Source organism: Hyaena hyaena, unplaced genomic scaffold, assembly GCF_003009895.1.
Source record: "Hyaena hyaena isolate Hyena2069 unplaced genomic scaffold, ASM300989v1 scaffold_1433, whole genome shotgun sequence".
NCBI lineage: Eukaryota > Metazoa > Chordata > Mammalia > Carnivora > Hyaenidae > Hyaena > Hyaena hyaena.
Window position 1 is genome coordinate 156930 of NW_024082054.1, and position 22247 is coordinate 179176.

Sequence of the window (22247 nt, forward strand, 5' to 3'; positions counted from 1 at the left end):
CTGACAGAATCAAGGTGGAAACTGTGATTTTGTATTCTCCTCAACAATAAAATTATGTGAAGGGCTTAGTGGCCATGTGTAGCTTTATTCCATATGAAGAAAATAACACATGAGAAAGCTCTTGGGAAACCTAGGGGAGTTTACTTGGATTGGTAGAAGTCATTTGAAATGAATTTAACTTTAAGAAATCCAACTAGTCCCACGTGAGATATAGAAATTTCCAGACATTTGATTGCGATCGGGGAAAACACTGGGGACATGTGAAAACAGACAAAGGGGAAATTCTGTATATCAGACACAGCAGAAGCTTACTGAAGTGAGTTGTTTTTTAATGTAAAGAAAAGTTGACATCAAAAAGTGGAAATTTCAGGAAATAAACAGAAGGAGCAGATTCTACTTCCACAGTCTAATTAAAGAATAACTAATTCTTGGCTTTGAAGCTTTGAGCCTTGCAATCATGGGCAAGTCTTCAACCCTAGTATGATTGGCTCTCATATCAATAAAACTCCAATGATTCTTTTGAAAGCCAGCTTTAGGTCTTTGTTCCTTAAGCTGTAGATGAAGGGGTTCACCATGGGCGTGACCACTGTGTACATTGCTGAGGCTACAGCACTTGACTGTGAGCTTTGGGTAGCAGCAGAGCTAAGGTACACTCCTAGGCTTGTACAAAAAAATAAGGAGACAACTAAAAGGTGAGATGCACAGGTCGAAAATGCTTTATACTTGCCCTGTGCTGATGAGATCCCTATTATGGTGGAAACTATCTTAGAATAAGAGTAAAGGATCACAGCAAGTGGACCTCCAGCCAACAGCATAGCTGCAAAATACATCACCAAGTTATTGAGAAAGGTGTCAGAACAGGCAAGTTGGATCATCTGATTGAGTTCACAGAAAAAGTGGGGGATTTCCACCTCTGTACGGAAGGACAGCCGCAACACCACTGAGGTTTGTAACAAGGAATGCAAGACACTCGTGACCCAGGACACCAGAACCAGCTGCCCACAGAGCCGGGGGTTCATGATGACCATGTAGTGCAAGGGGTGGCAGATGGCCACAAACCTGTCATAGGCCATCACAGCCAGGAGATAGATGTCCAACCCTGAAAAGATTATGAAGAAGTTCATCTGTGTGATGCAGTCCTCATAGGTTATGACTTTGCTCTGAGTCTGGATGTTCCACAGCATCTTGGGGACGGTGGTGGACGTGAAGCAGATGTCCACAAAGGACAGGTTGGCGAGGAAGAAGTACATGGGCGTGTGGAGGTGGGAGGCAGAGCTGACAACCAGGATGATGAGCAGGTTCCCAAGCACAGTGATCAGGTACATGGAGAGGAAAAGCCCAAATATGAGGGGCTGCAGTTCTGGTCCCTCCGAAAATCCCAGAAGCAGAAATTCTGATATCTGTGTATCATTTCCTGGTCCCATGAGGTTACCCTGACCACCAGGAAAGAGGACAGAAGACATCATTAATTTTCATATGAATGGTTTACATACAGAGGTGAAACGTTATTTTTTTTATATTGTGCAGTCAAGTAGTTAATTTCAGTATCTTGTCTTTTGTCCCAAAAAGTTTGTCCCTTTGAAGGATTCCCTTCTGTTTCATTTCAGGTTAGGTATTTTGGTTTCATTCTCTGCATTACCCAACAGGGGTCATGCATTTTACTGTTTTACTAAGAATATCTTCTGCGCATTTGAGGAATATGTACCGAGTGCCAAACATGTTCCAGGCATTGTCTAGACAATGAGCATGGGATACTGAAAACCAAACGCAACTCTAATCCAATGATGGAGAATGAATAGAAACAAATAAAAATACTAATAAGACCTCAGAGGGTGTCAAAGTGCTATGAAGGGAACAAAAGTACATATAAAGAAGAATGTGGATATAAGTGTTATATTGTAATCAGTATTTGGTCAAGACCAGTAACAGGTGACATTAGGTGAACATAGACCTTGGTGAAAGGAGGGCAGGAGCTGCAAGCATGTCTGGGGAAGTGTGTGCTGGCTGAGGGAATGGTCTCTGCTGAGACCCTGAGGATGATACTATTTTGAACTATTGGAGTCCAAAATAGGAAGCATTGTGTGAAGAGGAACAAGCAAGAGAGAGAACAGAGATGCTGTCAGTCAATTTCAAAGAAACAGGTGGCCTTCATTGCTGGCTCCTCTTCAAGAGAAAGTAGTCACTCACTCACACTATATACTGCTTATGTTTTAGAATTTGCTTGCAAAGTCTCCTGTAAATTGACATGGAGCCCTTCCTGAATACCATGTGTTGATTGAATGCTAGCTTCTGTATTATTAGAATCAACTTAGAATATATTAGATAAGGTACCGCTGCTCTGAAAATGGATCCTACTCCACAAGACTAACACACACACACACACACACACACACACACACCCCATATCACCACTCCATGAACTGTGTTCTTACCATGAGTTCTCACTTCCAGCCCCAATAATTAAGCTCAGAGTGGCTATAAACCAATGTGGCCAGATCAGTTATCATTCCTCCCAAACGATGTAAAAACGGTACCTGAATTCCAATGATCAAGCTTCCCATGGACAAATAAAATGGACAAGTCAGACTGACATGCTCATTTTCTGTCCTGTGTTTAAAGAAAAACCATGTGCTCATAGTCAGAGAAGGGTGGGGGGAGAAGCAAGAGAGTGAAATGAGATCAAAATGGTACAGAAGATCTGATGGTTCACATGGTCACTGAAACCTGAGGGCCTGTGAAGAAGAAAGAGCCTCCCTGGTTCTGACAATATTCCAACTTTTGTTACCTGCTTGATGTCCAGCAAAAATAATAAGGAGCAAAATTAAATTCTATCAGAAGACAAAATTAGTGGGAGGCTAAGGGTGTTGATTGCCTTACAGAGTGAATGCTCCAAGAGAAAAGTGTGCTAAGGGAATAAACCAACACTTCAGCACAAGAAATATGCAAAGTCCAGCAAAAGTTGAGTAGGTTATAATGAAGTAGTAGGAAACTTGTTTTTTTCTGTGCCTATTTCATTTTTATGTGACCAGTTGAATATTCTGTGATCTTAGAGAACATGGGACGAGTCCCTTTCGCTTTTCAGATGTGGCATCTTTTCTTTGTTTTTCTGGACTTTGTGTTGTGACCTCTATTTTGACAAGAGGAGTGAGCACACTCTGGTCATGTTTCTGGTCTGTTCAGACCTTGCTCTGCAAAATTCTGCAAACACTGTGACAGTCCTGGACTCTAAATCACCATATTCATAAGATTTATGCCTGAGGCCCTTACACCACACACTTATTTCACTCGTCTGTAACTACACCTTTATAAGGCAAGAACCAAAGGATCGAGGGCCTTCACTGACCTTGTTCACTGTAGGTTTTCAGAATGGCATGGTCAGGCAAGCAGATGACCATAGAAATCTCCAGGTTCTGGGCTAGGCTGGTGGCTTTCAGGTGACTTAGGTAAACACACCTGGTGTTGATTCTCTCTGACCCTTTCCTGAAGGACCTGCTGGGCTCTCGGAATCACATGGCTGGGCTCTCGGAGGGAGAGGTCTCCCTGTGGCAGTCTGAATTCCTCCTGGATGGTTATTGGTGGCAACTAAACTCTCTCCCCACAAAAGATGGCTGGAAGGAGGCTAGCATGAGTCATCCAGCTGAGCTTTGGACTCTAGAAGCAACAACAGGTCCCATCACCCCCAGTGACACAGGCAGAAGGACTGCACAGAGGAGATATTTATAGTTTCCTTTGTCTGTTCGTGAGACATGTTTCCCTCCTGCTTCTCCAGCCTACAGCACACAATTTCCCTGGGCGGCACTGGTGTGGACACAAAGAAAGATTTCCTGGAGATTCTGTGTTCCCAATAAACCAGGTTATAACCGCATGACCCCAGTGTTGAATACCCTACTTCATGAACTCTGTTGCTCCCAGAGTTCAAATATCCCAGCACCTAATCCCATCCCTGATTTCAACATTACCCTAAAGTCTAGGACTAAGCAATCAGTCTGGATTAGATCCTTTGGATCTCCAAAATGTTGGCTTATGGTGGAGACCTGGGCCAAAATCAAGAGTTGGATGCTTACAAGACTAAGCTACCCAGGTGCCCCACATATTCATTTAAATATGTTGTATATGGATATGGTTTCCTTTAGGGGATTCCTATGGCCCCTTTAGGGGATTCCTTCAGCCACATTGATGTAGTTTTTAAAGCTTCGTCTGTAAGAAATTATATATTTTATAATTTTCCTGAGATATTATAAATTGAGTGCTGACCATGTTTTGGGGACTATCTATGCAATGAGTACAGGGTGGTGAAGAACAAAAGTTCCTACAATCGTGGAGAAAAAAATTTATAAGCAAATAAGAGAATTCTATAATTTTTCAGATGGTGAGGGGTGCTATGAAGGAAAACAAATAGGAATAAAAGAAGGAGCAAATAGGCCTACACTGCTGGTGGGAATGTAAACTGGTACAGCCCCTCTGGAAAACAGTGTGGAGGTTCCTCAGGAAACTAACAATAGAACTCCCCTAGGACCCAGCAATAGCACTGCTAGGAATTTACCCAAGGGATACAGAAATGCTGAGGCATAGGAGCACATGTACCCCAATGTTCATAGCAGCACTCTCAACAATTGCTAAAATATGGGAAGAGCCTAAGTGTCCATCAACGGACGAATGGATCAAGAAGATGTGGTTTATCTATACCATGGAATACTACGTGGCAATGAGAAAGGATGAATTCTGGCCATGTGTAGCAACATGGATGGACCTTGAGGGTGTTATGCTGAGCGAAATAAGTCAGGCAGAGAAGGACAAATATCATATGTTTGCACGTATAGGAGGATTAGGAGGAACTTGACGGAGGAACAAGGGGGAGAAGAAGGGCGGAAATGGTGGGGGAAAGGGAGAGAGGCAAACCATGAGAGACTCTTGAATGCTGACAAAAACTGAGGACTGATGGATGTGGGGGGGGAGGGGGGATGGGCATGGAGGAGGACACTTGTGGGGATGAGCACTGAGTGTTATGTGGAAACTAATTTGACAAGAAACTATTTGTAAAAAAAAAAAAAAGAAGGAGCAAATAGGGCGTTCTATTTTAGTGGGTATTTAGGCAAATTCTGCAAACAAGGTGACATTGGAACACAGACCTTGTATAAAACAGATACGTGGATGCAGGATTATGTAGGAAGCTTTTACCTGGGAAAGGGAATGGCCAGTACAAAGGCCCCAAGGGAAGTACTTGTTTCAAAAGTTCAAGTCAGAAAGCAAAGCCAGTGCTTCAAGGAGAATGAGCCTGAGGGAGACTGATGACAGATGCTGTCACACATGTGAGGAGCAAAGTGGCCTCTCTGGTACAACTGTGACCTCAAGGCACAAGGATGTCCTTGTCTACACTACCTCTCCCTCTGTATTCATCATGCTACCATGGCATCCCATGAGTTAACACAGATTGCTTCTTGGTGCTTTCTCTTGATTAAGTTCGGGCCCCTCTATTGTGTCACCTTGGGATTTCAGAGTCCTGACCCCTTTTTTGAGGACTGTTCACTCTCTACAAATCACAGGATACCATGGCCTCCTGGCTTGTGTATTTCCCTGTCTTTATAGACTCCACCATCCCAGTTATGCTGGGAATGGATACAAGCCAAGTAGGCCAGATCAGCGATCTTTTCCCTGCCAAGTATATAAATGGTTCCCAGAAATGCCAATTCTTAAGCCTTCCGTGACAAATGAATCTGAAGCTCCACACTGGAATGGCAACTTTCTGCTGTGATTTACACCAACATAAAAAAGTCTGTTCAGCAGACAGAGAGGGAGAGAGTGGGGGGAATGAAATGGATGAGGCAGAGCAATTGTTTAATAAACTCGTGTGCTTCCTGAGAGACCATGAGGTAAAATAAACTGCCGTTGCTTTAATAGTAATTTAATGAAATGGAATATGAAAGATCAACGAAAGCGTGAGCATTCACTCTGTAAAATTGATACAGCCACTGAATAAATACATTACTTAATCAATCAAACAAATGAACATAGTGATGAGTTGTCCTGCACTAAGTTGAACTGGGTCTCAGGTGAAGACAAGTTAATGATCTTGGCTTCCATTCTCTCTGACTTATCATCCGTGGGCTGTTGGACTCACCTGCCTGGGATGTCTGACAAGGTCTCTTTGTGAAGTTTGAATGCCTCTTTGGACTGCAGATGATAGGAATTAAAGCTCTGTTCTCAGCTGAGGCAGCAGGAAGGAGTAAAGCATGGGTCCCCAGCAAGAATTAGAACCTGGAAGAACAGAGAAAACCCATGTCCCTTCCTGTCCAAGGTCACACAGGTTGACAGACAGGAGACCAGTAGGTATTTATAGCTCCCTGTATCTGCTCATTAGGCACATTTCCCTCTCGCCTCTAATCTCATATTCCCAAGTGGAAACTGCTCTGGACATAAGTATTTTTTCCTAATGAATCTTGGTTCCCAAAAGACTAGGTCGGAGATCAAATGAATCCAGTTCTTCCTCCCCCCTCCCCTTTTCCCTGAACTTGTCCCCTTCCTGATGTGTAAATCTTCTACTACCTTATGTCGGCTCAGATATACTTTTCTTCAAGTCTAAGATGTAGAAACCCACCTGGCTTAGTTCTCTTTATCTTCCAAGCTTTGACTGTCTTAAGGACCCAGCTGTATCATTTCCAGTTGTCCAGGGACCCAGCTGTCTGTCTGTCTGTCTGTCTGTTTTTGAGAGATGGGGAGAGGAGGCATGATGGGGGAGAGGAGGGGAGGGAGAGAGGGACAAAGAGAATCTTTTTAAATGTGATTTATTTATTTTGAGAGAGTCAGAGAAAGAGGAGAGAGAGAATCCCAAGCAGAATCCACGCTCAGTGCAGAAGCAATCTGGGGATTCCATTCTGTAACCATGGGGTCCTGTCCTAAGCCTTAATCAAGAGACAGAAGATCAACTGACTGAGCCAATGAGGAGACCCAGTGTCTACTGCTCTTCTTAATAAAGCAGAGAAGTGACTTCTTCTGATAATAAACCTTGGGTACTACCCAGATTGGCTTCAAGACACTTTCTGTCACTTGTTTCATAACAAGTTAAAAGCTGTCATTTGGTCATTTGTTAGAAAATGGCGGGTAAATATAACAGATGTTTTTAGATCTCTTTGTGTGAGCTTAACGTCTCATAGGGAGTTTTGATTTAATCTTTATAAACATCCCCGAGGAAGTATAGTTATGAACTCCATTCTACAATGTATAAACGGTGCTGGACAGTGTCTGGTCTTCTGTCCAAATTTAGTATCTGAGTACGTGGTGTCCCTTGAGTGGCATTCTGTCAGGATGCTTCCAGCTCTCAAACTTGAGGCAGTGGTTCTCAGCCAGAAATGAATTCCCCCTGGGATGTCTGGCAAACTCTGAAGGGGGTGCTGCCAAACACTCGCAACGGAAAGGAAAGCACCCCCAAAATACTGTTATCCTGCCACAAACATCAACCATATAAGGTGAGAAACCCAGCTAGACCAGTATCTCTCCAACTTCAATGTGCCTGTGAATCCACACAAATCCTACTACAAATGCAAAATTTTATCACATGCCCTAAGTGGCCCAGAGACTCTGCATTTTTGCGTGATATGGAAGTGCAGGTCTGGGTCTGTGGACCACTTTTTGTTTTGCAAGAAGATGATCCTGTGTTAGAGATGTGTGTAGGTAGTTTTAAGTCTCCTGCATCGAATATTGTCATCACGTGCATGTAATTTTGAAAGACTAGTTCCTTCAATAATTCGCTCATCCTTCAGGTGGTGTAAAATCTGTATTTATTGCTTTGATAAGTGACCAAAATAATGCCCTTATGAAAAAGCCTTTACAGTAAATAGAATGAGACTCTCTCAAATATATCCACATCCTAATCTCCAGTACCTGTAATATGTTATTTCTTATAGCAAAGAAGGTAAATGTAGCCTACTGAACAGGGCTGCTAATCAGCCTGGGAGACTTTGAAGTTCATGCTCATTTGTGCAGAAGTACTGGGGACCCTGAACCACACGACTAGCAGGGCCTCCAGTTTCCTGTGTGAAGCATGCTCTGGTCACGCAGGTGGAAGAGATTTCAGAGCAGAAAAAAGGTATTATATAGATGGTGCTGATTCTGTTCATTCGCCATCCCGGAGGCTTTGTGACATATATTAGGAAGAGGACGTTATTTCACGTAACCATGGAAAAAATCGTATGAACAGATCGCATTAGAAGTTTTCAAGCAGAAACTGGAAGATAATTCAGTGATAAAACATAGAAGACACTAAGCAACCCTGCACCTCAATGAATAAACTCCCTCAGTTGTGAACACCATCTTCCTGCTTCAATAAATAGATGCATACCATGAACTGTGGTTTAAAAAAAAAATGAGAGAAATATTTTGTGTGTAACAAAATGAGTGTTTTGAAATTTTGCCTTCTCATATTGATGGTAATGCTGACACTAAGAACATATCAGGTTTATCTATTTATTCAAATGTGTCTTTCTAAGTACATTCCACTGGGAGATACGTATTTGCTAATCAGGTTTTCCTGGTGGCTATGGTAGGCTTTCTGGACCCCGAGCTGAATAACAGAATAAAACCAAGAGACCACTTACAAAGCATAACAGCATGTTTAGATCAAGTGACTGTAATGAAGCATTACTTTCTTAGGGATCTATTTCAAACACAACCACGTTGAATAAACATATTGTCAGATGTGTTACACAATTACCAGATAAGCTACCCCCAGTCGTGAAGTACCTCTTCAGAAAACCCTTTATATACTAGATACTGACACATCAGTGAATCAGCTTTTCCCCTTCAGCACACAAATTCTACTCAATAAAATTCTCCAGTAAAATGAATCCTCAAACACCTAGCCATCCTGGCCATGGGTCTTAATAAAGCCAGATCCCTCAGCGACTCTCTCTCTCTTCCTCTTGAACTCTCTCTCCCTTTATGAGACCTCCCTGAATGGCTTTTGAACATCCCATGTGCCCTCCTGCTTATATGAGTAATAAACCTTGTGTTTTTAGAGTTCTCTGACCGATGTTGCTGATATGTGTCTTGCAATCACAATGAGAACCCAAGGGCTGGTGCAGCCACAGCACAGGCTGAGGTCATGGAAAGATCTGTAGGAATGTCCGGAAGCACATGGGCGCAGATGAGGGCTTGAGATTTCTTAGCCAGAGCAAGGTGTCAATAGTCTGAGGCTTAAATGGAAAAACGTTAGAGTCCACATCATCAGGTAGAGTAGTAAAGAAAGTGAAGTAAAAGACTGACAGAATCAAGGTGGAAACTGTGGTTTTGTATTCTCCTATACAATAAAATTATGGAAATGGCTTACTGACCAAGTGTAGCTTTATTCCATATGAAGAATATAACACATGATAAAGCTCTCAGGAAATCTAGGGGAAATTTACTTGGCATGGTATAAGTCATTTGGAATGAAATTAATTTTAAGAAATCCAACTAGTCCCCTGTAAGCTACAGAAGTTTTAGGCATTTTTTTGTCCAAGATTGGGGAAAACATTGCAGGCATGTGAAAATAGACAAAGGGGAAACTGTCTCTATTTCAGCCACAGCAGAAGCTTTAATGAAGTGAGTATTTAAATGTATAGAGAAGTTGATCAAACAAACTGAAATTCCAAGAAATAAATAGAAGGAGAAGGAGCAGATTCTACTTCCACAGGCTGATTGAAGAATAGGAATTCCTGGATTTGAGCCCTGAAATCATAAGCACGTCTTCAGCCCTTGGATGGTTAGACCTCACATCACTGGCACCCCAATGATTCTTTTCAGAGCCCTCTTTATGTCTTTGTTCCTCAGGCTGTAGATGAAGGGGTTCAGCATGGGCGTGACCACCGCATACATCACTGAGGCCATTGCACTTGAGTGGGAGCTCTGGGTAGCAGCAGAGCTAAGGTACACTCCTAGGACTGTACAATAAAATAAGGCGACAACCGAGAGGTGAGATGCACAGGTGGAAAATGCTTTATACTTGCCCTGAGCTGACGAGATCCTGATTATGGTGGAAACTATCTTAGAATACGAGTAAAGCATCCCAGCAAGCAGACCACACCCCAGCAGCATAGCTGCAAGATACATCACCAAGTTATTGAGAAAGGTGTCAGAACAGGCAAGTTGGATCATCTGATTGAGTTCACAGAAAAAGTGGGGGATTTTCACCTTTGTGCAGAAGGACAGCCGCAACACCACTGAGGTTTGTAACAAGGAATGCAAGACACTCGTGACCCAGGACACCAGAACCAGCTGCCCACAGAGCCGGGGGTTCATGATGACCATGTAGTGCAGGGGGTGGCAGATGGCCACAAACCTGTCATAGGCCATCACAGCCAGGAGAAAGTCGTCCATCCCTGAAAAGACTAAGAAAAAGTTCATCTGTGTGATGCAGTCTTCATAGGTTATGACTTTGCTCTGAGTCTGAATGTTTAGGAGCATCTTGGGGACGGTGGTGGAGGTGACACAGATGTCCACAAAGGACAGGTTGGAGAGGAAGAAGTACATGGGCATGTGGAGGTGGGAGTCAGAGCTGACAGCCAGGATGATGAGCAGGTTCCCTAACACAGTGATCAGGAACATGGAGAGGAAGAGGCCAAATATGAGGGGCTTCAGTTCTGGTTCGTCTGAAAATCCCAGAAGAAGAAATTTTGATACCTGTGTAATATTTCCTGGTTCCATGGAGTTGCACTGAACTCCAGAAGGAGGAAAAAGATACTATTAATTTTCACATGAACAGATTACTCACATGGTTGAAATGCTACCATTTATATTGTCCAGTCGAGAAGTTCATTTCAGTATCTTGTCCTTTTGTGTCAAAAGGATTGTCCCTTTGCAGAGATTCCTTCCCGTTTCATCTCAGATTAGGTATTTTGGTCTCATTGTTGCACTCCCCAGCAGAGGTCAAGAGTTTTCATGTTTTACCAGGACTATCTTTCCTGTATTGGAGGAATATGTACCGAGTGCCAAACATGTTCCAGGCATTGTCTAGGCAATGAGCACGGGATACTGAAAACCAAAAGCCACTATAGTCCAGTGACGGAGAATGGATGGAAACAAATAAAAATATTAATAAGACATCAGAGGGTGTCAAGTGCTATGAAGACAACAAAAGTAGATATAAAGGAGAGTGGATATGAGTGTAATTTTGTAATCGGTATTTGGTCAAGACCAGTAAACAAGGTGACATTTGAACAGAGACCTGCAGGGAAAAAGGGCAGGAGCCATGAGCATGTCTGGGGGGGGTGTGTGCTGGCAGAGGAAATGGCCTCTGGAGAAGCCCTGGGGATGATACTACTTTGAGCTATTGGAGTCCAAAACAGGAAGCATGTGTGGGAAGGGGAATGGGCAGGAGAGAGATCAGGGATGGTGTCAGGCCATTTCAAAAGAATAAGTGACCTCGCTGCTGGTTCCCCTTCAAGAGAAAGGAGTCACTTAGCCACATTATGTACTGCTTGCATTTTAGCATCTACCTGCAGAGTCTCCTGTAAATTTACATGGGAGCCTCTTGAATACAGTATGTTGATTGAGTTCTGGCTTCTGTATTATAAGAATCACCTTGGAATATATTAGACTGCGTCCCCTGCTCTGAGGATGGATCTCATTCCACAAGGCACACAAACACACACACACCTCACATGAGTGCTCCCTGGGCTGTTTTTTTACTATGACTTCTCAGCCCCAGCCCCAACAATTAAGCTCGGAGTGGATGTAAGTAAACCTGCCCAGATCCATTATCATTCCAGGAAACAATGTTAAAATAGTACCTGAAATTCTGATGAGGAAGCTTCCCATGAACAAATAAGATTGACAAGTCAGATTGGCATGCTCATTTTCTTTCCTATATTTAAAGAAATACAAACAATCTGCTTAAAAGCAGAGGGAGAGAGAGAGACAAAGACAGAGAGAGACAGACAGAGAGAGAGACAGAGAGAGAGAGAAGGAGTAAGAGAGTGAAATGAAATTGAAGGGGCACAGAAGATCTGATGGTTCACATGGTCTCTGAAACCTGAGGGCCTGTGAAGAAGAAAGAGCCTCCCTGGTTCTGACAACATTCCAACTCTTGTTACCTCCTTGATGTCCAGCACAAATAATAAGGAGCAAAATTAAATTCGATCAGGAGACAAAATTAGTGGGATCTTCAGGGTGTTGATCGCCTTACAGACTGAATGCTCCAAGAGAAAAGTGTGCTAAGGGAGTAAATCAACACTTCAGCACAGGAAATATGCAAAGTTCAGCAAAAGTTGGGCAGGACACAATGGAGCAGTAAGAGACTTGCTTTTTCTGGCCCCGTTTTGTATTTATGTGACCAATTGGATGTCCTGTGATCTTAGAGAAGGTGGACAAGTGCCCTTCACTTTTCAGATGAGGCATCTTTGTTTTTCCTGGAGTTTGTGTTGTCACCTCTTTTTCAACAAGAGTAGAGAGCACACTCTGGTCCTGTTTCTGGTTTGCACAACACCCAAAGTTCTGTTCAGACCTTGCTCTATGAAATTCTGCACACACCCTGACAACCATCTGGCTCTAAGTCACCATCTTCATAAGATTTCTCCGTGAGGCTCTACACCACACACGCTTATTTCATTCTACTGAGACTCCACCAGATAAGGCAAGTACCAATGGAGCAAGGCCTTCCCTGACCTTGTTCCCTGTAGGTTTTCAGAATGGCACGGTCAGGCAAGCAAGTGACCATAGAGATCTCTAGGTTCTGGGCTCGGCTGAGGGCTGGGTGGTGACCTCAGGTAAATACACCTGGTGTTGATTCTCTCTGAGCCTTTCCTGAAGGTTATGCGTGGCTCTCAGACTCACCTGGCTGGGAGCTCTGAAGGAGAGGTCTCCATGTGGCAGTCTGAATTCCTTCCAGATGGTTATTGGTGGTGACTAAACTCTGTCCCCACACAAAATGACAGGAAGGAGGCTAACATGAGTCTCCCAGCCAAGCTTTGACTCCGAATAAACAACCAGTTCCCATCAGCCCAAGGTGGCACAAGCAGAGGGACTGTGCACAGGACATATTTATATAGTTTCCTCTGTCTATTCATGAGCCACGCTTCCCTCCTGATCCTCTTTGGAGCACCATGATTTCCCTGGGGACACTGGTCTGGAGACTAAGGAAAGTTTTCTTGGAGATTCTGTGTTCCCGATAGACCAGGTTACAACCAAGTGATTCAGTGTCGATTACTCCCTTCCTCATGAACTCTGCTGCTCTCAGGGTTCAGACTTCCCAGCACCTAATCCCAACCCTAATGTCAACGTTTCTCCAAAGTCTTGGACTGAGCAGTCTGTCTGGATTAGTCCCCTTGGATCTCCAAACTGTTGGCTGTGGTGGAGACACTACCCTGTTGTATACAGAATATTCCTGTTTTCTTTTTCAACAGGGAGGATAATGAAGTTCCTTTACATCAACCCTGAGCATTATATACCTTGACTTCATGACACATTTGCAAACACAGGAATTTCATACTACATCACAATTAAGAGCTGCCATTTATCCCTTCTTTGTAAAGAATTTTTAGGGGCGCCTGGGTGGCTTAGTCGGTTAAGCGTCCGACTTTCACTTAGGTCATGATCTCATGGTTCGTGGGTTCGAGCCCCGCGTCGGGCTCTGTGCTGACTGCCAGCTCAGAGCCTGGAGCCTGTTTCAGAGTCTGTGACTCCCTCTCTCTGACCCTCCCCTGCTCACGCTGTCTCTCTCTCTCTCCTAGAAATAAATAAAAAAAAAAATTTAAAAGAAAGAATTTTTAAATTATATGAAATATATTGAGATTTTTTTTGCAGTATAATATGAGCTTGGAATAGAAAAGTAAACAGATTCTTCCATGTAGCTTTGAGAAGAAATCAAGTCTTGCAATCATTTTCATTTTAGACCAATGAGAACCACAGGATGTAAGAACATAAATGCATTTTAAAACATTAATGTAGTTATTTTACATTAGCATTAGGACTTGAATACAAATATTGTTCCAATGAAATTTTGTTAAGTATCTGAGATTAAGCTTCTCCTTTCATTCACTTAGTTTCCCCTGGGTAAAGGCATTTTGCATTGTAATCTCATCTTTAAGTAGAAGTGGAAATAAAATCAATTTACAGATTTTCATCCTCTTTAGCTGGTAGAGAATTTCTCTGGGCATAAATGTAAACATGTTTCAAATTTTGACATCTATGAGGCATGATGACAGGAAAAGTAACTCATCATTTAAACATATGTCTATTATTTACTTTAAATCTTTGTGTCTACACATCTATATTCTTTTAAGTGCCTGTTAATTCAAACATTTATTCTTTTAATAGCTATACTCTTCAACTTTCTCTTAAGTTTGCTTTCAAGATAAAATAGGAGATTATACACGAGCTTGCCTTTAATATGAATCAATATCGGGTGCCTGGATGGCTCAGTCGGTTAAGGATCCGACTCTTGATTTTGACTCAGGTCATGATCTGACGTTTTGTGAGTTCAATCCCCCATATCAGGCCCTGTGGTGACAGGAAGTTCTTGGTATTCTCTGTCTTTCCATCTCTCTCAGCCTCTCCCCACACTTCTCTCTCAAAAATAAATAAAATTTAGAAAAAATTTTAAATGAATAAGCAAATACACACACGAAAACAGAATGAGATCTATAAATACAGAGAAAAAAGTCATGATTTGCCTGATGGGACGTGGGGGGATGGGCAGAATGGGTGAAGGGCAATGGGAGATATAGGTTTCCAGTTATGGAATGAGTGAGTCTTGGGGGAAAAAGGCACAGGGTATGGAAAATAGTCAGTGATATTGTTATGGGTTTGTATGATGACAGACGGCAGCTACATTTGTGGTGGGTACCACATAATGAAGAGAGAAATTGAATCACTATGGTGTTCACCTGAAACTACTCTAACCTTGTCACCAACTATACTCAGATAAGATTTTTTAAAAAGTGAGTTTGTGTTTATGTTCATAGGCATTTGTGTGTTTATTTGAAATAAACACACGCACTATATACATACAGCTTTTCCTCTGTACATATTTTTTGGACTCAACAAAACTAACTCTGATTGAAATTTAAAACATTTTTAAATAAAATAAAATTTTGCTTATCATATTAAAGGGCACCTAGATTCTAAGATCATATTCTAAAGTCAATCTATTTAATAAAGTTTGTTGTTCCATGAAGAATTCTCTGGGAGACACGTATTTTTTTTTTTTTATTTCTAGGAGAGAGAGAGACAGCGTGAGCAGGGGAGGGTCAGAGAGAGGGAGTCACAGACTGAAACAGGCTCCAGGCTCTGAGCTGGCAGTCAGCACAGAGCCCGACGCGGGGCCCGAACCCACGAACCGCGAGATCATGACCTAAGCGAAAGTCGGACGCTTAACCGACTAAGCCACCCAGGCGCCCCTGGGAGACACGTATTTGGTGGACACTTGAATAAGATAGTGACTATGTACATTATGGACACAAGGTACTAAGAGACCAGGATCCTAATGAGGAGAATAAAACACAGTGAACAACTGTAAGACACATTAATATGTTGTGTCCACTATCAAGAAGGGTAGTTAAAATACTGATATACAAAGGAACCTCAGACATATACATGTAAAAACATAGTCTTCGATTTTGGTCTACTTTAAAATCACACAAATTTGTCATAAAGTGTAGTTGTTTCCACAGGTGGAGTGTCAATCATGACGATTCATTTTGTTTGTTTCAAGTTTTTATTTAAACTGTAGTTCGTTAACATATAGTGAAATATTGGTATGGTTCTGCACTGACAGTGAGGAGCTTGCTTACGATTCTCTCTCTCCCTCTCTTTCTGTGCCTCACTGGTGCTCACGCTCTCTCTCTCTCTCTCTCTATTTCAGAAGGAGGAGAAGGGGAAGGAGAAGAAGAAGAAGAAGAAGAAGAAGAAGGAGGAGGAGGAGGAGGAGGAGGAGGAGACGAAGAAGGAGACGAAGAAGGAGACGAAGACAACGACACTGGAGATTGCAGGGCTGGGTCCCCAGGGCAAGTAAATGTTTTGAAGTTAAAGAGACTGAATCCAAGTGTGTTCATCCTTCTTAGACTGGAGAAAAGTATAACTCTGAGCTGAGAGGACATGCTAGAAGATTTACACAATAGGAAAGGGCCAAGTTCAGGGAAAAGGAGAAAAAAAAAAAAAGAACTGGATTCACTTGATCTCTAACCTAGTCTTTTGAGAACCGAGATTCATTAGGAAAAGAAAAATCCTTTATGTCCAGAGCAGTTTTCCACTTGGGAATCATGTGCCTAGAGGCTGGAGTAAGATGAGGGAAATGTGCCTAATGAGCAGATACAGGGAGCTGTAAATATCTCCTGGCTCCTGTCTGTCAGTCTGTGCGAACTTGAACAGGAAGGGGAGGAGTTTTTGTCTGTTCTGAGTCCTAATTCTGGCTGGGGGCTGATGCTTCACTCCTTCCTGCTGTCTCGGATGAGGGCAGAACCTTAGTCCCTATTATCTACTGTCCTGGGAGGAATTCGAACTTCCATATGGAGACCGTCTGTCAGACACCCCAGCCAGGTGAGTCCAACAGCCCAGTGCACCATGGATGAGAGGGTCAGAGAGAATGGAAGCCAAGAACATTAATCCATCATCTCCTGAGAGCCAATTCAACTGAGCCCACAGCAAATGGTCACTGTGTTGATTTGTTTGCTTGATTAAGTAATTAATGTATCTATTCAGTGACTGTGCCAGTTTCACAGAATGCCTGCTACTAACACTTTCGTTCATCTTTCATATTCTTTATCATTAAAGGGTTGCTCTAAACACCTTAAAATACACAGGACATACTCCACCACTGGGCAGGTTCTGGTCAGGATGCCCATATGCAGAGACTTAGAAACCCTGCATTAAAAATATGAATATTTGTAATATAGCTGCTTTCAGGTTCTGTCTTCCACCTGTAGAACCCACTTTTCCACCAGTAAATTCAGAGTAACCCCAAGACTACCTGCTTAAAAGTTTAAACTACAGGGGCACCCAGGTGGCTCAGTCCGTTAAGTGCATGACTTTGGCTGACAGCTCAGAGTCTGGATCCTGCTTCGGATTCTGCGTCTTCCTCTCTTTCTGCCTTTACCCATTCACACTCTGTCTCCCTCTCAAAAATAAATAAACTTAAAAAAAATTTTTTTTTAAATCTTTATTTATTTTTGAGAGGGAGACACAGAGAGACAGAGTGTGAACAGAGGAGAGGCAGACACAGTATCTGAAACAGGCTCCAGGCTCTGAGCTGTCAGCACAGAGCCCGACGTGGGTCTTGAACCCACGAACCATGAGATCATGAGCTGAGCCGAAGTCGGACGGTTAACTGACTGAGCCACCCAGGCGCCCCCTAAATAAATATTTTTTTAAAAAGTTCCAACCACCCACAATATAACACTGCTCTAAGTTTTTCCCCCAGATTCCTGGGTGAAAAAGACATTTCCCCGTTGGTTTCTTAATCTATCTCTCAGTTTCAGCAAGCATCATATATTTGATGATCATTTTGATTATATGGCCATATGTTATTCCCCCTCCTCTGCTTTTTTTTTTTTTAGCATTTCAAAAGATTTCCTCAGATCATTGCTTCTCAGTTGACTTTTGAAATACTTTTTGACCATAACATTTAAAAATTTGATTTAAATATACCTATCTTCTTACTTCTGAGTTTCTTGCTTTATTTTAGTGTTTTTTTCCCACCTGTAAGTGTTAGATGCAGTTTTCTTGATGTTCCTACTATATTGTATGGTTACACTTGCACTGAAGTCATTATCCCTCTGGTGTCGGTTATGTGTCTGAGGGAGGGGACCAATTTAATGTTCATCCAGATAGGTATCCATTTGTTCTAGCTGTTATTTAGCAATTCAACTTTTTCCAACTAAACTGAAATACGACCTTGCCATATAGTAAATGTCCTTATACATTGAGACCTAATTCCTAATTCATTCAACAAAAATAACCAAGCATCTGCCATGATCCAGAGTGTTGGTATTACTAAGGATTGCTATCTTTTTCTGTTCCAGTCTGCTTTATTTTTCATACAACTTTGCTTATGATGGTTGTTTTCAAGCTACTACTTTAACCTGGTTTCCTAATCCTTTCATTCTTTGCATTCTGTAATGTTTCATATTCTTATATCTTTTTATTTATTTATTTGTATTTATTTCTAGGAGAGAGAGAGAGAGAGAGATAGTGTGAGCAGGGGAGGGTCAGAGAGAGAGGGAGTCAAAGACTGAAACAGGCTCCGAGCTGGCAGTCAGCACAGAGCCCGACTCAGGGCTCGAACCCACAAACCGTGAGATCATGACCTAAGCGGAAGTCGGATGCTTAAAGAGTAAGCCACCCAGGCGCCCCTTCTTATATCTTTTTATAGTAAACATATATTCAAATAAATTGGTTAAAAACAAAAATGAACAAAAAGGATAAAGTCCCTGCTCTTCTGGATGTTACAGTATGGCATTGAGGACAGAGAACAATAATATAAATATATGGACGGCATAATGTCCTCAGGCATAATCATAGGAAGCACGTTATTTGGTATAAAAATAATAGACTGTCATGATGTTGGCAGGATTTACAGAACATTGTCTGGGGAATCTTTTGGACGCCGGATGAAATCCAGAATGAAGATTAGAAGGTGCCCATCAGGTTTGAGAAAGATCTTTACTCAAAGCCCAAGAATATCAGTGGAAAGATGCCACATAAGAAGAGAGAGAAAGGAGTTAACTCATCCCCTATCAGATCACATAGAAATAAGTCAGTCAAATATTGATGCAGGAGGTACAGAAAAATCTCAACTATGCTTGATATAAAAATGCCCAACTTTTATTGCATTGTGTTTACTTCCTTTTGTGAAGTGTTGGTTTATCCCTTTTTCGCATTTTTCTTGATGTTTAATATAAATAATATATGTTAATATTTATATCTACTTATATTTTTAGCTAAAAATATAATAGTTTTTTTTAAATACACCATAAATGTATCACTATCTGTCTTTTAAGCAAGTTTATTTCATTCTCAGATTATTTTTGCTGGGCATCAGGGGATGTAATCAGGGGAGAAACAAGGGAGATTGTCCTTCCTCACAGTCTCTCAAGGACCACCTTGGCTTATGAGATCATTGCTCTCCCTATCTATTGCATTCCTTCTGTATCTCACTCTCTGTCACTTTGATTTATTGAACAGACTTTGTTATGTTTGTGTAAATCACAGCAGAAAATTGCCATTCCAATATGGAGCTCCAAGTTTATTTGTCCATGGGAGGCTTAAGAATGAGCATTTTGGGGAACAGTTTCTATGTTTTGCAGGGGAAAGATCGCTGATCTGGCCTATTTGGGTTGTATCCCTTCTCAGCATAACCAAGAGTGTGGCGGCTGTAAAGACAAGGAAATAAATACACAAGCCAGGAGGCCACAGTGTCCTGCATGTGTGTGACCTGTAGAGGGCGCCCTGTCTTCACAACAGGGGCCAGGACTCCTAAATGCCAAGGTGACACAATACTAGAACTCAGTCAAGAGAAGGCACCAAGAAGGGGATCTGTGTCAATTCATGGGGTGGCTTTGCAGCACGACTAATACAGAGGGGGAGATAGTGTGGATAAGGACGTCCCTATACCCTGAGGTCACAGTTTTATCAGAAAGGCCACATCCCTCCTCACATGTGTGACAGTCGATTATCAGTCTCCCTCAGGCTCATTCCCTTGCAGCACTTGCTTTACTTTTTGACTTCAACATTTGAAGCAAGTACCTTCCTCGGGGGCTTTGCTCTGGCCATTCCCTCTGCCAGACACACACTTCTTTCATCCTGCATCTCTCTCTGTCTTAAATGACATCTGTGTTCCAATGCCACCTTGTGTACAGAATTTCCCTAAATACCCATGAAAATAGAACGCCCTATTTGCTCTCTGCTTTATCTCTGTTTCCCTTTTCTTCACAGCACCCCTCACCATCAAAAAATTGCATAATTATCTTATTTGCTTATATATTTTTTCTCCATCATTGAGGGACTTTTTTTTCATCAGCACCCTACACTCATTGCCTAGGAGGTGCCTGAAACTTGGTCAGCACTCAATTCATATTCCTGAATATTTGAAGCATTTATCAGTAAAACTATAAAATATATGATTTCTTAGGAAAGAAGCTGATTGACCATTAAAAAAATCTATCAGATGAAAGGGGGCCATATCCATACACAACTTATTAAAAAGAATTTCTGGATGGCAAAATACAAAAAAGTAACATTTCAATTTTGTGAGTAATACAAATTTGTGTTATTTTATTTCCCTCTTTCCCGGAAGTCACCTCCACCACATGGAAGCACGCAATGAAACACAAATTTCAAATTTTCTTCTTCTGGGATTTTCAGAGGAGCCAGGACTGCAGCCCATCATATTTGGGCTTTTCCTCTCCATGTACCTGATCACTGTGTTTGGAAATGTGCTCATCATCTTGGCCATCAGCTCAGACCCCAGCCTCCACACGCCCATGTACTTCTTCCTCGCCAACCTGTCCTTTGTGGACATCTGCTTCACCTCCACCACCGTCCCGAAGATGCTGTGGAACATCCAGACTCAGAGCAAAGCCATAACCTACGCAGGCTGCATCACCCAGATTTATTTTCTCATACTCTTTGCTGTCTTGGACATCTTTCTCCTGAGCGTGATGGCCTATGACCGCTTCGTGGCCATCTGTCACCCCCTGCACTACACAGTCATCATGAACCCCCGGTTCTGTGGGCTGCTGGTTCTCATGTCCTGGATCATGAGTATCCTGAATTCCCTGTTACACAGTTTAATGATGTTGCAGCTTTCCTTCTGCGCACACTTGCACATCCCCCACTTCTTTTGTGAACTTAATCAGATGCTCCAACTTGCCTGTTCTGACACCTTTCTTAATAACTTGGTGATGTATCTTGCAGCTGTCTTGCTGGCTGGTGGTTCCTTCATTGGGATCCTTTACTCTTATTCTAAGATAGTTTCCTCCATACGTGGGATTTCATCAGCTCAGGGCAAATATAAAGCATTTTCCACCTGTGCATCTCATCTGTCCATTGTCTCCTTATTTTATTGTACAATGCTTGGTGTGTATCTTAGCTCTGCTGCCACCCACAGCTCACAGTCAAGTGCAACAGCCTCGGTGATGTACACGGTGGTCACACCCATGCTGAACCCCTTCATCTACAGCCTGAGGAACAAAGACATTCAAGGGGCTCTGAAAGCATTCCTCGGGAAGGAGACCCTTCCATGGTCAGTTGTCATAAGGTTGAAGAAGCGGCTATGATTGCAGAGGTCAAAGCTTCTGGGTCAGAAATTGTGATCTTTATTCAGACTTTAGAGCTAGTATTCCTCTTTCTGTTTATTTCCTTGTCCTCAGTGTCTTTATGCCACGTATGTAACTCACTCTGTGAACTCTGCCCTCTCTGATATCCTACAAATTTATCCTTTGTACTTCCCACTTTCTGAATTTTATTTCCAACCATGAGATCTGAAATATTTGGAAATGTTCATTTACCTTGAGGCAACATAGATTTTTTTTTTAAAGAATAATCTTTCTCAAACAACTATGTCATACCAAATAATTTTTCTTTCATACATTTTTACTGCAAGAATTGACATGAGTTAGCCATCTGTATGTCTTAGGATTGATGAGTGGATTTGGGCGGGTGATGGACTAAATGGGTGATGGGCATTAAGGGGAACACTTGTTGGGATGAGCACTGTGTATTGTATGTAAGTGATGAATCACTAAATTCCACTCCTGATACCAATATTGCACTCTATGTTACCAAACTACAATTTAAATAAAAACTTGAAACAAACAAAAAGAATTGTCATGAGTAATACTCTGCCTATGGAAGCAACTATACTCTATGACCAACTTATATGATTTGAAACTAGAGCAAAATCTGAGAGTACAGTATTTTCATTTATATGTCAGATGTTCCTTTGTATATCAGTATTTTAACTGCTCTTCTTTTTTTAAAAAATACTTTATTGTCAACTTGGTTTCCATATAACACCCAGTGCTCATCCCCACAAGTGCCCTCCTCCATGCCCATCACCCCCCTTTCCCTCCTCCCCACCGCATCTACCCTCAGTTTGTTCTCAGCATTCAAGAGTCTCTCATGGTTTGCCTCCCTCCCTCTCCCCCACTATTTACCTCCTTCTTCTCCCCCACAGTCCTCCATTAGGTTCCTCCTAATCCTCCTATACGTGCAAACATATGGTATCTGTCCTTCTCTGCCTGACTTATTTCGCTAAGCATAACACCCTCAAGTTCCATCCA

The 22247-nt window shown here is 42.1% G+C and overlaps 2 protein-coding genes and 1 pseudogene across 2 annotated transcripts; 1 reads left to right on the top strand and 2 right to left on the bottom strand.

The window, feature by feature from the left end:
* Positions 1–491: 491 nt before the first annotated feature.
* LOC120225496 (olfactory receptor-like protein OLF4) lies at positions 492–1424 on the bottom strand. The gene has a single exon (XM_039223680.1). It carries the CDS (start codon positions 1422–1424, stop codon positions 492–494), a length of 933 nt encoding a protein of 310 aa, XP_039079611.1.
* An 8320-nt stretch (positions 1425–9744) lies between these two features.
* On the bottom strand, positions 9745–10677 carry LOC120225487 (olfactory receptor 7A5-like). Its single transcript, XM_039223673.1, has one exon. It carries the CDS (start codon positions 10675–10677, stop codon positions 9745–9747), a length of 933 nt encoding a protein of 310 aa, XP_039079604.1.
* A 9569-nt stretch (positions 10678–20246) lies between these two features.
* Positions 20247–21222, top strand: LOC120225484 (annotated as a pseudogene).
* The last annotated feature ends 1025 nt before the right edge of the window (positions 21223–22247 follow it).